The sequence below is a fragment of the Theobroma cacao genome, chromosome 1 (genome assembly GCF_053813885.1).
Source record: "Theobroma cacao isolate CCN51 chromosome 1, ASM5381388v1, whole genome shotgun sequence".
In the NCBI taxonomy this organism is placed as follows: Eukaryota; Viridiplantae; Streptophyta; class Magnoliopsida; order Malvales; family Malvaceae; genus Theobroma; species Theobroma cacao.
In genome coordinates this window covers 19,312,701-19,330,488 of record NC_142639.1, presented here as the reverse complement: position 1 = coordinate 19,330,488, position 17,788 = coordinate 19,312,701, and the positions used below count along the sequence as shown (strand labels likewise).

Sequence of the window (17,788 nt, the reverse complement as noted above, 5' to 3'; positions counted from 1 at the left end):
GTATAACAAATGTCATTAATGGTGAAAATGAAATGCCATACTTTTTTTGTTCTACCATGATATAAACACACCTTCTAAATGGGGTATTAAAACGTTTGACCTTTGACATTTATTTGAATTTGGTGAAACTTGATAAACGTTTTCTTATAAAATTCATTCCTCACGTAAGACAACTATATATAAGTTGTTTTGTTTTCATAAACACTTTAAATAATTTCTAAATTATTTTTAAAAAATTAAATAAAGTTTATTCTTTATTACGTTCAATTAATTCTTTATATTTTTACTTTAGATCAAATAAAATTTTATAACCAACGAGTAACTAATTGTCATTAGTCATAACGTCACTTATCATTTTTGTATGTTCATGCTGCGCTTATATGTTGTTGAAGTGGAGAGTGAAATTGTCACGTAATCAAGTTATCATATCAGATTACCATCCATTAAGACATATCAACATATCACATCAGTATCATATGGTATAAAATGACAAATAATGTTTTGATTAATAGTATAAAGGTTGGTTTGACCCAAAATAAAAATATAAATACTTGATTGAATATAATAACAAAAAATAAGAGATTATTTGATTTTTTTCTTAATAGTTTAGAAATTTTAAAGTATTATGCTCTCCAAAAACAATAGAGACCAATTATTGATTACATATAGTGGAATATATATATATATATATATATATATATATATATATATATATACATACATATTTTTATATATATACATATATATATTATATTTAGTGCAATAAGTTCAATGTGAATAATTCTAAGAAGTGGTGAATTGGAATCTTTGAAAAAATCCTTTCAATTTAAAGTTTAAAAATTTTCTTAAGTAAGATATTCTTTGAATTAAAACAGATCAATAAATTTTTTGTAAAAGGGGGTGAATTAACACCAAAACAATTTGAAAGAAATTGAAAAGATTGAACAACACAAGAATTTTATACTTTGTCTGTGTTGTCTCCCTTAACTCACTAAAGAATTTAAAATCCACTATTAAAATAAAGTTCAATACAATATCTTTTATGGATCAACCACAACTTTTTAATACAATGCATTTTATGGTTCAAGCACAACCACTCTACTTTTAATCTTGGTTAATGTATATCTACTCAAATACTACCTTTTCAATCAGTTACGGTATAACTACTCAAAGGAATACAATAAAAGAGATAAGTGAGCTAGAATGCCTTCCAAAGATTGAGTAGCAAATTAAGTGGTGAGGAAATAAAAAGCTTAATAATTGGTACAATAAAAAACTTAAATGTTAGAAGAGGAGAATAAAGAGTATTGAATGATTTGAGTTAAATTCTTTTCTTGGAATTGTGTTTCTAAGTCTTCCAACCTTTATAAATGTGGTGGGAGCTTTGTATTTATAGTTGCTGAACCTTCAGAGGTAGTTGGAGATACATTAAATGTGAAAATAACTATTTTGCACTTTGTTCCAAGCTCCAACAGTCACCATCTATCTACAGATTTCATGATTTATCGATAGATGCCTTTTAAAAAACTTCAAAATCACACTAATCTATCGATAGATATTTATAACTATCAATAAATCCAAGTTAGGGTCTTTTAGAGTGCTATTGAGTGGCCATCTATTGATAGATGCAAGTTAGGGTCTCTTTGAATTGTTCTTGGATAACTATCTATCATTAGATGCCGCACATCTATTGCTATATGTTCATAGCCTTTGAGGCCCAGATGCTAGAATGACCAACTATCCATAGATGTTCTTCATTATTTATCGATAGATGAGCTTATCTATCGATAGATTGAAGGTAGTTTTTCAATTTGAAGAGCATTTTTACTTGTTTTCAATTTAAGGTACCTAACTCTTTCATTAAAACTTTTTTAAGGACCGTTTAGACTCATTTGAACATCTGAAAAATAATTTTGATCACTTGTCTGTCAAATCAAAACTTAAAATCGAATGTGTTAGTGCAATAAGTTCAATGTAATTAATTCTAAAAGGAAGTGAATTGGAATAATGTTTTTGAAATTTTGATGATCCCTTTTTTTAATTTTAAAAAAATAAAATTCTTTTGATCCAAATCCCCGATTTAAAAATAAACAAGACAATTGACTTCTTTTTTTTTCTCTTTACGAACACCCTTTCCAAAAATTAGCGTATGTCGCTTCAAGTGGCGAGCACACAATATTCTTTAGTAAAAGGCGAAAGAATAGTTCGCTCTGTGCTCACCACACGGCTCCGTAAAACAATTGACTTCTTGAAAATTAAGAAATGTTGGAAATGAAAATGAAATTAAATGAGTAAAAAGGAAGAAAAATCAACACAATTGTTTTATAGAAGTTCGGCCTTTTTGCCTACGTTCTCTCCCTTAGATTCACTAAAGAATTTAAAATCCACTATTGAATTAGAATTTAATACAATGCCTTTTGTGATCAAGCACAACTTTTCAATACAATACTTTTGTTATGGTTAAAGCACAATGACTCTACTTTTTATATTGGTTAAAGTATAACCACTCAAGTGAATACAATGAGAAGAACGCAAATGTAGCTAGAATGCCTATTAAAGGTTGAACAACAAATTAAGTACAATGTTTGGTGAAGAAAAGAACAAGCAATAAATGCTTAACAAATGCTACAATATAAGACTTAAAGGCTTGAAAAAGAGTACAAAGAGTATTAAATGATTTTTTGTTGAATTTTTCAAATTTTAGTTGTGTTTCAAAGTCTTCCAATCTTAAAAATTGTTGTGGGAGCTTGAATTATAGTTGCTGAAGCTTTAGAGGTAGTTGATGATGCATTAAATGTGAAAATAGCCATTTAGCACACTATTCCAAGCTCTAACGGTCATCATCTACTAATAGGTCTCTATCTATCGATAGATTCCTTTCAATAATCTTCAAATTCCTGTTCATCTATCGATTGATGTAAGTATCTATTGATAGATTCGACTTAAAATCATTCTGAAACATCCTCAGATGGCAATCTATTAATGATGCAAGTCAAACTCTTTTTGCAATGTTGTCAGGTGACTATCTATCGATAAATATTGTGTATCTATCAATAGATTCAAGTCAAGATCTTTTTGTGTTGTTCACGATAGATGCCATGCATCTATTGATAGATGTTCATAGTCATTGAAGTCCAACTGCTAAAACAATCAATTATCGATTGATGTTCTTCATCTATTAATAGATAAAGTCATCTATCGATAGATGAAGAAGATCTATTAATAGATTAGTAGTATTTTTCAAGTTTAAAGAGACTTTTTGTTTGTTTTTTTATCTAAGTGCTTATCTCTTTTATTAGACTTTTTTAAACAACCGTCTAAACATATTTGAATATTTGAAAAACAATTTTAATTATTTTATTTGTCAAATTAAAATTTAGACTCAAATGAAGCTTTAAGTTTAATAAAATGAAGCATTAAATGTAACATATATAGCATTTATTCAAGAAAAGAGAAAAATAAACGAAAATTAAAAGTTGGATTAAGGCTAATTAAATTCAGTTACATGGGGGGTATTAAAAAGAGATGTGCACAAGTGAGTCGGCTCCTTTTTTATACTTAGAGAAAGGTGAATTATAAAGCGTTAATTAATTAGGTACACATCACAAGACAGTTTACCGTTAATTGTCATTTTCTACTTAAAGCAAATCCCCCGCTCGCATTCCATCAATTATTTAATTATTTTTTTTCAATTAATTTACTTGTATGGCTAGGTTTGCAATCATTGTTTTAAACAATAATTAAATCTAAGCCTTAATCTATTGTTTAATCTACATACAGCATTTGGTTATCAAATTTGGCGTCAACACGGGCACATAACTAGTAATAGTACAAAGGGTATTATAATAAGGGAGCAAAGGGAATCAGCAATTTTAATGTAATTCGTAATTAACAGAGACAAAATCATTATCATCATTTTGTCAAAATACTGCTCACAAGTTGGAAAGTACAGCCGCATCCATTTGTTGTACCACCAAGGTAATTAGGCCAAATCCCTGTCACTATTGCATTGCATTTTCGTTAAGAGGATAAAATTAGACAGATATATTCGATTCTAAATTCCTTTCTTCATTCCTTGCTTATTCATCTTTAGCTGTCAGATACCAACCAATTCAATCTCTAGCTTTTTCTTTTTTTTTAAAAAAAAATTATTTTTTCCTTTTAATTTCATAATTATCAATAATTACTAAAACGAGAGAAACCATAAAAAAAGAGAAAGAGGAGGGGGGGAGGTAGGGAAACACAATTTGACCATACGATAATGGTAGTATAAAATAGTGCAAGGAGGCCCCCACATAACCACTAGTGTCAATTTGTCGACGCAGAGATGGGGTCCTAAACACAACGATTTTGGGCATCTGATTACGATTGAGTTTATACTCCAAACCTAGCGCTCACCGCTCATTTCACACCTTAACATTACATCAAACTACCATCCTATCATCACCTTTCGTTTCTTTAATTGTACTATTTTTCACATGGTCATGATACTACTTGCAGTTATAAGAAAAAGAAGAAAGAGAGAGCGAGAGAGAGTTGGGAAAGACAGCGTTGGTTTGCGTACTGTCAAAAATCCATTTCGTCTTTTGCTTCATATTATTCGGAGAGAGAGCAAAGCAAAGAAGAGAAGAAAGGGAGAGAGAGAGAGAGAGGACCTTATCTTTGGGCTGCCTGCAAAAGACATTTAACGCAAAAGGCGAAAAGGAAAATACTAGAAGCCAACAGAAAATCCTCTCAAAAAGATTAAAAGGAAAAAACACCCACACACACACACTCACACTCACACAGAGAACAGAGAAATTCTTCTCCTCCCTCTTCCCTCTCTCTGTTTATTAAGACTACAACACGTCAGAGAGCTTCGTCCCTTCACATGGGTTTAGATTTTCAAATATTTTCTTTTTCTCGAGGGTTTATTCATCATCGGCAGCAGCAGAAATATCAACAAAAATAACACCCAGCTTTATTTCTTTTGGAATTTCAAGAGAAGAGAAACAATTCTCTAATTGATTTTGATAGCTTAAACAATCCAGGTGAGTTTTTCTTTTGTGATAGTGGTCATAACTTTTTTTCTTTGCTTTATTTGATTTCCTTAAAGTTGAGTTGTTTGATTGTTTTTATAGGTTATAAAGTTAGAAACTTAAATAATAATAATAATAATAAAAAGAGAGTAGAGGATGAATCACTGCGTTCCCGATTTCGAAATGGGAGACGATTATTCAATCCCTTCTTCTTCTAGCTTAACTCGCTCCAAAAAACCTCCCATGTAAGCTGCTGCCACTTCTTCTTTTTCTTCTGTTTTTGTTTTTTATCTCTTATTTTCAGAATTGTCAAGTGATAAACTGATGATGAAATTACGAAACAGGCCAGAGGATGAAATCATGGAGCTGTTATGGCAAAACGGTCAAGTTGTTGTGCAGAGTCAAAACCAAAGATCTTTCAAGAAATCACCGCCGTTCAAATTCCACGACGCCCATCAATCAGCTCCGAAGGAGATCCGATCATCTCCATCTCATCATCAACATCATCAGCAACAGCAGCAACAATCGGTTACCGATCATCTCTTCATGCAAGAAGATGAAATGGCTTCATGGCTTCACTATCCTCTCAACGACGCCAACTTCGACCACGATTTCTGCGCTGATCTCCTCTATCCTTCTTCTTCCGCCGCCGCCGCTAATCCTTGCATCACCTCCACCGCCACCGCCGCTCCTCCTCCACTCGGAAGAGTTTCTCAAGTTTCGGCTACGGCGGCGGCGTCAGCTCCTCGGCCGCCGATACCACCGGCGAGGAGGAATGAGTTGGAGTCGACGAGGATCCAGAACTTCGTTCACTTCTCGAGGCATAAAACAGCGAGGGTGGAGCAATCTGGACCGTCTAATTCGAAGAGTGTAGTGAGGGAATCGACGGTTGTTGACTCGAGCGAGACTCCGGCGATGGCCCCCGATTCGAGAGGCTCTCAGGCTGTGCCTAGCAACACCGAGGCAGCATCTGGCGGGAACAACAACAATGCATCCGCCACCGTGAGTGCGGCTGCAGTTGCCAGCACGCAATCAGCTGGCGTCAGTGTAGGTGCCACCAAAGATAATTTGGCCACGTGCGAGGTCACAGTAACGTCATCTCCTGGCGGCTCCAGTGCCAGCGCGGAGCCGGCGACTCAGAAGGCTGCGCCGGCTGAGGACCGGAAGCGTAAAGGAAGAGAACCGGACGACGCCGAATGTCACAGCGAGGTTAGTCCGTTGAAGTTTAAAAAAATCTCTTCTTTCTCAGGCAGTGTATTTTTTCCTCGACTAACGTGCGCCGGAGGCTACGTCGTTTAACGTGAGCACCCTTTATTTTTGTCACTGGGCGTATAGTTTGGGTATTGTACACGTGTCACGCGAATCGCGTAGGATGTGCCACGTGTACGACACATTGGAGGGGAGGTTGACACGAGTTTAATGATTGGAAGAGGGAGGAGGGAGGAGGGAGGAGGTTGGCAGTGTCAAGTGGGAGTGAAAAAATTGAATTTAAAATAAGAATATTTTTGGATTGATGGCGCGTATCACGGGACTGGTTTCCTCGTCCCTATTACACCCCCGGTTGTCAGTTAGCTTTTGGATAGTTTCTTTTTCTTTTTCTTTTTGGTGAATATTTCTATTGTTTAAATGCCTAAACATTCTCTAGTATTTAGCTGTTATAGTTAAGCACAATGTTAGCTTCTCTATGTTTCTTTTTGTACGTTCGGGGTGCATTGCATGGGAGTTGTGAAAGAAACAGCTATTTTGCACACCTAGATGCTAGTATGTAGGACACATTATTTGATTGCTCATGGACTTCTTTTCCCGCGGAAAAAAACAAACACATGACTAGTTTTGAGATTGAATTTTGATATTAACCTATCTAAAATTGATCATAAACCATTTATATACTACTTTCTTTTTTGTGGATATGAAGGTGATAATTGTTTAACACAATAAATATAAAAAACAGATTTTAATGAAGAGAGTAAAATAAAGAAAAAAACGAGGAGAATGATAGATTTTAAGTGTAGTTTTTCTAAATAAAGAAAGAGAGAAAAAGAATGTAGATTTTATACGTTGGGAACCAAAATAAATTTTAATTATGGAAGCATCAATCTATATTTCTTTTCTTCTTCCGGAAAAAGAAGGGGGCCAGGGGCTCATATTGTTTATGGTTTAACTGAATTACGGGAAGGTTGAAGTGGAAAAAGTGTGGAAAATATAGCCTAGTCCTGGTGCTATGTTACAGTTTTCCTAGGTGTGACTTCATTTCGGTGCCTAAATGTGCAACCAAGTGTATAATTTCATGATAGAAAGACTGAGATCCTCAGGTCTAAGTCAGTTAAGAAGCCACACCTTATAAGGGCAGTCAGTTACACAAGTTTTAAAGTACTCTTATGGTAAACCCATGAGGGGTGTTTAAACCAAGCAATCTCTTTGTGGAAAATATACACTACCATGTGTATGTTGAGATTTAAGATGGTACTATATATATGTTTTAATGTGTTGAAAATAAGATCTGTGACTTCATTCATCCCCTTTTCTTTCTTTCAAAATTCATCGTCCTTTATAATGATAAATTTATTGTTGCCAAAGGATGCTGAGTTTGAATCCGCTGACACAAAGAAACAAACACGTGGATCCACATCTACAAAAAGGTCTCGTGCTGCGGAGGTCCATAACCTCTCAGAGAGGGTCAGTATTTTATTGAAATTAATTTACTGTTGATGATTTTGGTCTACTTCTGTGCAATTACATTCCTATAGAGGTTTAAAGTATCATTTATCTGCAGAGGCGCAGAGATAGGATAAATGAAAAGATGAGGGCTTTGCAAGAACTTATACCTCGTTGCAACAAGGTTTGTCATGTGTATGATTCCCTTATCTTTTCACTTTCGGTTGAGGATTCAATTTTCCTCATATTTATATTACTCACTCTGCCCGTTACTGACATATTGCTTTTTTCTGAGTCTCAGTCAGACAAAGCTTCAATGCTGGATGAAGCAATTGAATACCTGAAGTCACTTCAGTTGCAAGTTCAGGTATGTCTTTGCCTAATAGTTGATGAGAGATTATGAGTTTATGTTCCTGAGAGGTTCTTGAATTTGTGCCCTAGTAATATGTGTAACCTTTGCAAAGATGTTTAATTGTTTTTAAAACTCTATTTTAAAAGTTGTTTATTCATGGAGTGATTTAACAAGGTTATTATCCTTTTGTTCAATATTCTCGTGTAAAAGGCTGAAAGGCCGAAATGCAAGTAACTGCTGTCTTTTTTCATTAGGATACATGTTTTTGGTAACATGTGAGGATCATAACTTAATGCTACGGTTCTAGAAAGCCCTTAATCAACAATCTTTCACCTGCCTTATTGTGAATGTTTATGGAACTGTTAAATGACAGTGACCTTTTCCATTGAAGTGAATAAAAGATAATAAGATTCACCAAACACCACCAAGCTCAAGAGGCAAGATTTCTTTTGGGAACATTATTTTTACTTGATTTAGATGAGTAGATAAATTTTGAATTTTGAATCTTTGTCTTTCCTTCTTCCCCAAGCAAGAAGATGCCTAAATTAAGAACATGTATGCTGAAATTGTGTTCCAACCACAAAAAAAAAAAAAAAAAAAAAAGAATGTTGGTAAACACCAAAGAACAAATTAGCACTGGAGCTTAATCAGTAATTCTTCCATTTATTTGAATGTGTTTGAAGAAAACTTTGTTCAATCGAATACTTCAGAAGTGGACTTCTGCAGCAAATCCCCTGGTTTTGCAAATTGTTATGTTGACATCCTGCAGAATCTTATCATTGTCTAACAAGGGTATTCATTACCAGAATTAATGCCAGCCTCACTCTTCCTCTATCTATCTCACCCTCTCTTATATCTCCATGTTGCTAAATGTGTGGCTTTTGTTAAATGCTCTGTCTTGATTGGATGAAATTTCAGAATTCTACAGTTGAGAATAATGCAGTCTCTCTAAAATCTAAGGAAGAGGAGTTGAGTATTTTGTTCTGTATTAGCTCCAGTGTTCTTATGCTGGAGATAGTGTCACAAGGCCATTAGCCCATTACCTTCTCCTAAAAGGCTAACCTCTTAGGATGTGTTGCGCCCACACTTATAAGTTTGGGACCTGTCTGTTACCTATCCGATGTGGGATTTTGTAACATTCTCTCCATCTAAATCAACAACGCTCTTGTTGCGGGTTTAGCCACCCTGCTTATTCCACCCATTGGAGTGCTTAGTGTGACATCAAAGTCGGGTTCAGGTTAGCTTTGATATCTCTTTGTCACGGAGCCATTACCCTTTCCCCAAAAGGCTAACCTATGGAGGTGTGCAGTATCCTATGATCAGCTGGGATATGATTGCTATGTCCTTTTCACATTTCATTTAATGAGAATTGTTTTATATCTTAGAGAACTAGCCTGTGCATCATTTATGACAAAATTTAGATTTTAACTAATTTCTGCAGATGATGTCCATGGGTTGTGGCATGGTCCCAATGATGTTTCCTGGAGTTCAGCAGTACATGCCAACAATGGGAATGGGAATTGGGATGGGCATGGGCATGGATATGGGAATAAGTCGGCCAATGATGCCATTTCCCAATGTTTTGGCCGGTTCAGCATTACCAACACCAGCTGCTGCAGCTCATTTGGGTCCAAGGTTTCCTCTGCCAGCCTTTCATATGCCACTACCAGTTCCAGCTCCTGATCCATCAAGAATCCAACCAAACAATCAGTCAGAAGCCATGCTAAACACGCTTGGCATGCAAAATCCAACCCAGCCGCGGGCCCCAAATTTTGCTGATCCTTATCAGCAATATCTTGGTCTTCAACAGATGCAATTACCCCCACTCCAGGTAATGTTTAGTATGTCATTTTGCTTTGAAGTTAGGGCATCGATGTCTAGTATTTTGACGTTGAACCTTCTGTATATCTATCATCAATTGAATTGTAACTCTGTTTAGAACAAAAAAAAAAAAAAATACATAGAAGTCCATATTCAGAGCTTTCTCAGCTATGGTCTAGGCATGAGTTTATTGACTCTTGACAATACGTTGAAGAAGGTTTCTTGGAAACTCGCAAACTTAATTCTATATATTTTTTTTCTTTTTTATTTTCCTTATAAAAAAGTTTCTTCAGATGTCTGATCTAACGCCTGGTCAATCACATTGAAACATCAGAATTGCTCTACGAGTATGAAGTATTGATTATGTTTTTCACCTTTTGCAGAGTCAAGGAATGGCCCAGCCAAGTTCCCGTAAACCAAAGTAGCCGTAGGGGAGCTGAGAATCTTAAAAATCACCCATCTGGTAGGTCCATTACTTTCTAGTTCCACATTATTGCAAGATGGTTATTTACAAGAGTATGCATATAAGAAATGAGAAGACAGTACATGCCATGCCATTCCATGACCGCCTCTAATCATTTGCGCATGCATGTGCAGCCTTGAGCATTTGACATGAAAAGAAGCTGACTTTCAAACCATATTCTCTGGTTCCACTTTGACTGACATGGTTTTACCAATTAGATAGAATTCCACTTTTCATTGGAATCAAGTTAAACTATGATGAGCGATGTCAGTTCCAAGGAGGAGTGGGACATATTCACTAGCACTTAATTAGAAGTTCACTTACTGCCTAATCACGTGTGGTTTCTAATTAACTTTGTTGGATGAAGGTGACATGACACGGTAGCGGCTAATATCTTGGCTGGCTGGCTAAGTTGGGGCTAGCTACTCTCATTTCGGACTGATAGCAGATTCTGTTGTCTCAATTCTGGTCGACTGTTGCTTGTGTATTCCTTTGAATCGATAACATACAAAATTGAAGATAGAGTTCCTGTGCATTGCAGGTTGACAGTTGTGCGTCCGGGAAAGGTTCTCGCCTTTCTAAAAGTTTTGTAGTGTAAGAGAACTGCCTCTCCATTCAATTAGCTAATTTGTTATAAACACAGCTAACATGTAATTATTACACCAACATAGAAATAGTTCCTTACCTTCCAGTTTCGACTCTCACCTTTGTTTTCCCCTACATTTTCCCCTTACTAGGTTATATAGTTTGTTTTAATTAAAATTTAGGAACAAAACAAAACAAAAAAGGCCATCTTTGCCTTGGTGGGATGGCTCTGGTTTGCCGACACACCCCCAAATTGAGGAAAACGTTATCCATAGGCTACCACTGAAGAAAGTACGAAAAGAAAACTGTCTTCATTGATCAGCTTATTCGTGGAATTGTGGTCCATTACGTATCTATTTTTTTGGACTTGATCAGCAGGGGATGTAAGATTTAGAGGAACTTGGAAAAGAACATATTTCCTGGAGGTTTCAATTTGTAGACTGGTCTCAGCTGCAACCTAGCTATCTTGTGAACCTTAAAATGGCCCACATGATGGACCTTTAATATTTTCTGTCAGCTCATATTGAACTTTGCCCCAATTCTCTGAACCTTCAAAAAGGTGCATTTGAGAAAAGAGTGGGTGCGCCCTTGTTTTCTTTTCAGGAATCAAAGAGCATGCCACCAGCAGGACCCCCTCAGCCATAATCGTAATCAATATGTGCTGAAGATAATTTAGGTTAATTGTAGTCAACTGCGCAAGTGGAACAGGCAAAAATTGGGACCTAAAACTGAAACTGAAGGGCAGAATTGTAGGAGCGGTCTTGAACATGTCCGAATAGCAGATAATCGGGTAAGAAGAAATCGCACGGTATTTGGCACGTTGACCAACATTCGGTAAGACTAAGAGAATGACCTCTCAATATCGTAGTCTTGTTAGAGAAGAAAACATGTGTCTACGTTCAGTTCATGCAATAGATGATAGGCCCCTCGTTTTTCGCTGATTAGGACAATTACAGGCCCTCCTTGAAGAGATTGGCTTGACTTTTCGCATCATCGCCGCCCGAGACCTCATTCTCAAAAGCAACCCATCATTACACATGTACACAGGTGAGATAGAAAACACAGAGCACCAAATTGTCAATCTCTCTCCTCAACCTTTATTTCTTACTATTCATCTATAATTTACTATCCATTCACAGGAAAAACAGAGAAATATTAACAGAGATTAAGGAAGCCCATAGCTGGCATTTTCATTGAGATATAAACTCACACATGACACCACATAACAAAAATGTGATTGCAAAACCCAGGAAGAGTTTAGCCAATTAATACATTTAATCAGCCTCCATTCTCAACTTAACGAAACATCATCCCCTGACCAGGCTCGGGCCAAGACGGCAGGATAACTTCTCTACAATCACACAAAACTTGGACATAATTATACTGACATCCGATAGAGTCAGCAAAAGACCTTCCAAAGTACGAGCCTTCAAGTACAAACATCTTTTTGCTTGCTATAACAATATGTGGTCATGGGTTGATCGCAGATAAAATCTGATAACACAGAAAACAATGGCAGTTAGCTTTGGAACATTACCAAATTCTTGTCACTAACTATCAGACATTCATATCGAAACTGAACAAGGACTGATGAATATTGTTAAGCAGAAAAGAAGACTTGCACAAACAGTAGAAGATTTTAAGTAACCTTGTCACTGAAAATGCGGAATACATCAACCCCCATAGCTTTGTCAAGTTCCTAACAGAAGGTAAAAACAGATTTAGCAGGTACATGGACAGCATCAACCAAAATGATAATTAAATGTCCCAGGTCTCAGTTTTCAAGTAGGAATAACAGCACTCACATTCATAGCATCTGGGGAGCTATCAATATCAGAGATGAGTTTTTGAAGATGTTCATCCTTCAAAGCTTCACGGACTTCACTGGAAGAAGCTGAATGAGAGAACATGGTAACTTTATGCTTGTTGTGTGGAGGGATTTAAACAGTTTTGGGCAACAAGACAGTTTTCTCTACAGATTCTCTGGCTCTAACATGGTAAAAATTATGAAAACAGTTGATCATTCCAACTAGCTATCTTAAGCAGGATGCTATTTAACCTTCTACCAACCACTCAATCTAGGGCCCAATGAGAGATTCTGAGAATCTGTTAGCTGATATGACAAACACTTTGGATACAATTGACCAGTCCTAATAACAACATGCAAATCACATTTATTAGAAAATTTTGGATAATGCCAAAAAGGAATACATACAATACAATCAGCCTACAGTAAAAGGCAAAAATTCTACCACCAAATGCCTACTGCATCTCCTTTTAATGTTTTATGGCCAATGAATCATCTATACTCACCAACAAAATTTTGAACTCTAAATCATGGAATGATAGCACTATAAGGGTCCGTTTATTTTGCAGTAAAATATTTTTTGAAAAACATTTTTAGGATTTATGCTTATTTGGAAGACGGAAAATTAATTTCAGATGTAAAACATTTTACGAGTTAATAAGGTTAACTACGGAAAATGTCTTACGCCTTTGTAGGGCGTAAGACATTTTTCAGAGAACAACAAAAACATTTTTATATTAAGTTTATGTGTATAAGTTTGATGAATATTAATATTTAACTTAAAATATTAAAAAAATAAAAATATTAATATTTAACTTTAAAAAAATTAATTTAAAATATTAATATTTAAATTATAAAACACTATTAAAATTAAAAAAAATATTTTTTTAATGAAACCATTCAATACAACTAAATTTTTTATTTTTAAATGAAATAAATCTTACTAATAATTATAATAAAAAATATTTCAATGATCATCGTTTGATGAATACACATTTATAATAAATTTAAATCTTACTAATAATTATAATAAAAAATATTTTAATGATTGTCATTTAATAAATACATATTTATAAGTATAGATTTTGGATATCTTACATAATTAATGAATTTTTATATTTTTATAGTTATTAATAAAAAGTGATACGATGGAAAATTTATTGAAATTAGAGTTTATTTTCATTATAAATATGTTTTTAAAGGCTTTGGGAAATATCGTTTTTGATTTTGTCCATTTTCAATTTCATTTTTAATTTTGATCTCTAATTAGTGAAAATCAAATATCAATATTGTTTTATAATCAAAACCTATTTATTATTTTAACATCTAAATAACTTCACCATAATGGAAACCATTTTTCATAAAATGATTCACACAACAAAAAATGTTTTCGACAGTTTACCAAACAACAGAAAATATTAAATTTTCCTATAAAATATTTTACACAGAAAAAATTTTCCTCCAACAAGTCATTTTCCAGTTACCAAACGGACCCTAAGCTTTCAATTTATCTCCCATGAATATGTCAGATTATGAATTCTCATCAAAAGCTATATTTGTACAGGAATTTTCAATTTATTCAGCCATTTTCATGTTCTCTATTTTGTTGAGTTCTTACAAATCTAATGACCAAGCTTTCCATCATCTTTTTTGCATTTTATTGTACTTCAAGGTCTTTATGGTTTTAGCAAATATCAACATGATTCTAGTTCAAACTAAAATTAGGAGTGGAAACAAATTTTATTCAATCTTGGCTTCGATAGAAAAAATATATCATACCAATAGCCTGTAGTTGCAATATTTGCAGCATCTCACTTGGGTCATCAACTTCTAGTTTCTTTTCCACCTGAAATCTTGGACTAGCAGCTAAAAGAAATGAAACAAATAACTTTTTGAGTTCTGAAAGTTTCATGGAAAAGACAAAAGGGGATTTGATTAAGTTGTTGATTTTAACACACCATGTAAATGAAAAATTAGTTTGCATGTATGAAAATGATATTTCATGAAACTGAATTCTGAGTCATGATGATCTCTAGAACTCATCTTAAAGTTAGAATGTCAAGGAAGCAAACTGTATAACATGTTTCCTTCGACCAGGCTGAAAAACCATAAAGGTACTTCATTAACTATATCAAAAAAGTATTTGTTTTAAGAGCAATGATGATTTTCATTGATGAAAAGTGCTTATCAAGGCTCTTTATAGTTCACAATATAGCACATATAAAAAAAAGTGAATTAATCTCAATTTTGAAGCAGACTACCTACTGGAAAAATCATTCATTTAAAGACAAGTTTCTTTTCAATTTTGATGAAAATCTGCGAACAAGCATGCATATATATATAAGGATAAACATCAAACCCATCCTTGAATTATTAAAGCAAGGAATTAAATTACATAAAAGCATGCAGTTGAGGAACAGAGTTCTCACTGGATCTTTCTTTAGTGGATTCTGGCTTGAGACTGGGGGTCCCGGCATCATTACTGGAGTCCAGCTTGACACTGGTGGTTTCTGCATCATTAGCGGACTCTGACTTGACACAAGGGGTTCCTGCATCATTTACACACTCACATTAATTCTCATTAGGCCGTTTCTGGAACCACAGAGCTTGTGTTGATAATATATATCACTTATATATTTTCAACTTTTTGCCATGTCATTTGCTGGTTGAACTGAGACCGAATTGACAATATATATCACTTATACCAGTAACTGGCTTATACAGCTCAGTATGGACTATTTTTTTTTTTTTTTGAAAAGCAGCTCAGTATGGACTATTGAACAGACCAGAAGAAGTGTTGATATTCTTGATATTACTAAAGAAAATTAAAAATTCTAAGTTATCACTGCATCAAATTTTATAGCATCATCTACACAAAAAAGCACCACAAAAGGCCACAAACTTAGTAAGACATATATGTAATAATATTATCATCCCCCAACATGTACCAATTTATAAAATAATTTTTTAGAACATCAAATTCATGAAGAACACAAGCATCCTTGATTAAAGTATAAAATTGATCATAGGAAAAACATCCAATTCAAGATAAGAAGTTCTCACCAGATTTTTCCTCTGTGGATTTCGGCTTGGTGCAGGGGGTTTCTGCATTATGCAGAGAAGCATATTAGTTCCTGTATCTAAGTATCACGATGAAAAATGCCACCTTAAGACTTTACAAAAACACAAGTAGGATAAACAAGACAATGATACCCAGATTCCCACTTTAATCTTTGACTACAAAATTTAGATTTTAGGAATTGTTTGTAGGCTGGTGGAAACTAAGCTTGAGACCGTATACCATTGGTTCACTTATTCTTTTGGCTCACACATATTTCAACTTCACTAAACAGAAGGAAACTGCTGACGTTCGTAATACTGCTAAAGCAAAAGTAAAATGTTAAGCTCATCTCTATATCAGAACTTAAGTCGATGAGAAAGCATTAGGCCAAGAAATTTCCCATAATATATGCAAAAGGATGAAGCAAAATATAAACATCCAATCAACATACATGAAGAAATAAAAGAGTTATTGGATTTCAATAATGAATAAACAAAAAAATCAAGCGAGACTGTGGGTGCCATACCTTTGTGTCTCTTGAAACATGCCAGAGAACAACTGGGAAGTAATGGAACAAGCAAAAGAGTAAAATAAAAAATACCCAGACAGAAAAAGAAAAGAAGAGAGAGAGCGGGCAGAACTTACTAAGGAACAAGACAAGAGGGGCACTTGTACTTGGATTGAGCTTGGTTGCAAACTTGACACTGCCGTGAAGGACCTCCCATTCTACCTCTTCCACAAATAACAAAGCAACAACCTACTTAACATAATAACGTTTGATTACAGAGCTAAAAGTTAACCCTAGAAGACCAAAACAACTATTGATCTTAGGAGGAAAAGAGTTACGAGAATGGCGGAGTTGAGACGACGCGTCGACTCCCAGTTCAGTCCTCTGCTCTCTGTCTTCAAGTTTCAAGATTTTTCTCCTTTGTCAAAGTGCTGTGTCAAATCGGTGAGGTGCTCGGGGTTGATTCAACTGTTGAAACCTTTACTTTTTCTAATTTGTTTTTTCTCTTGAAAAGGGGGAGTGAAAACAGGGGGTTATATCTTTATGAAATTCTAATTTTCGAGCTACAAGAAAATAGGGGAAAATTCTAATGGTTAATAGCAAAATAAGCCATCGGTCAATACAAAAACTATCATTCAAGCCCTAAAAGTCTTCCTACAATTTTGTTTACTACCATATTATATTTTTTAGTATGAAATAAAATAATTAAGATCAATTAAAAAAATTTATATAAAATAAGGAACAAAATTTTCACACGCCAAATTCTTGAGTTTATTCCTTTTTGTTTCCTTTTTGACCTTTTTCTTCCTTCTTTTCTTTTTCTTTTTCATTTATTTTTTTAAAAAACTAAAGAAAGAAGAAGCAATTGAAGTGATGGCACTTCCATGGAGTTTCCCAAGTCAAGGTTTATTGATTGTTATGTTATATGACAAATCATAGATCATAGGTTTTTTTTTTCTCTAAATAAATATTTAGGAAAAAGGAAATGAAAAATAAATAAAACGAAATTCAAGATAAATTGCAATACAAAGAAAACGGAACAAAAAAACACAAAACTCAGCGACATATTAAAAAAATTTTAAATTTTTTTATTCTTATAAAGATTGAGAAAAAAAAAGATTCAAAATTTAAAATTACATTCATGTACTATTTAAAGGTTTTTTTTTCTTTTTTAACAAAAAATATAATATTATTACTATTATATACGTTTAAAAGTTGTTTCGTTTTTTTATAAATTTTTTCGATTTTAACATTTAAAATTATATATAAACTCGAAACAAACTCATTCCGCTTTGGTTTATTAAGTAATTGAAAATGGTATGAATATGATAATTTTAATTAAAATTGAAACTTATATAATTTATTTTACTAAACAGTTTTAATTTAATTTTAAAAATTATTATTTTTTATAAAAAACTTCATAATAGCTTTTAAATTAAAAAAAACTAAGCCAAACAATTCTATATCTTGTTATCCAATAATGTTGTTAACTTAATTTTCCCTTTCCTTTTTTCCTTG

The 17,788-nt window shown here is 34.0% G+C and overlaps 2 protein-coding genes and 1 pseudogene across 2 annotated transcripts; 1 reads left to right on the top strand and 2 right to left on the bottom strand.

Moving 5' to 3' along the window:
• Positions 1 to 2,125: 2,125 nt before the first annotated feature.
• LOC148764625 (U5 spliceosomal RNA) lies at positions 2,126 to 2,229 on the bottom strand (annotated as a pseudogene).
• A 2,335-nt stretch (positions 2,230 to 4,564) lies between these two features.
• LOC18612859 (transcription factor PIF1-like) lies at positions 4,565 to 10,484 on the top strand. Its single transcript, XM_018128109.2, is given in 9 exon segments — positions 4,565 to 5,030; positions 5,121 to 5,263; positions 5,363 to 6,227; positions 7,596 to 7,694; positions 7,792 to 7,857; positions 7,975 to 8,040; positions 9,467 to 9,856; positions 10,230 to 10,265; positions 10,267 to 10,484. Coding segments are annotated over 8 exon segments (1,674 nt in total). The 5' UTR covers positions 4,565 to 5,030; positions 5,121 to 5,174; the 3' UTR covers positions 10,330 to 10,484.
• Positions 10,485 to 12,059: 1,575 nt separating this feature from the next.
• LOC18612858 (HIT-type Zinc finger family protein) lies at positions 12,060 to 16,916 on the bottom strand. Its single transcript, XM_007049818.3, has 9 exons — positions 16,609 to 16,916; positions 16,408 to 16,519; positions 16,289 to 16,320; positions 15,765 to 15,806; positions 15,131 to 15,250; positions 14,481 to 14,567; positions 12,700 to 12,788; positions 12,543 to 12,593; positions 12,060 to 12,388 (listed from the first exon to the last, which is right to left on the bottom strand). Exons 2-9 carry the CDS (start codon positions 16,485 to 16,487, stop codon positions 12,365 to 12,367), a joined length of 525 nt encoding a protein of 174 aa, XP_007049880.3. The 5' UTR covers positions 16,488 to 16,519; positions 16,609 to 16,916; the 3' UTR covers positions 12,060 to 12,364.
• Positions 16,917 to 17,788: the final 872 nt, after the last annotated feature.

Excerpts from the sequence above, each read along its gene's own strand:
- LOC18612858 (XM_007049818.3), bottom strand. The coding sequence starts at position 16,487 with ATGGGAGGTCCTTCACGGCAGTGTCAAGTTTGCAACCAAGCTCAATCC. Across the intron at positions 16,321-16,407 it reads CCCTCTTGTCTTGTTCCTTA|TTGTTCTCTGGCATGTTTCA; the intron begins GTAAGTTCTGCC and ends ATTACTTCCCAG. Across the intron at positions 15,807-16,288 it reads ATGTTTCAAGAGACACAAAG|AAACCCCCTGCACCAAGCCG; the intron begins GTATGGCACCCA and ends TGCATAATGCAG.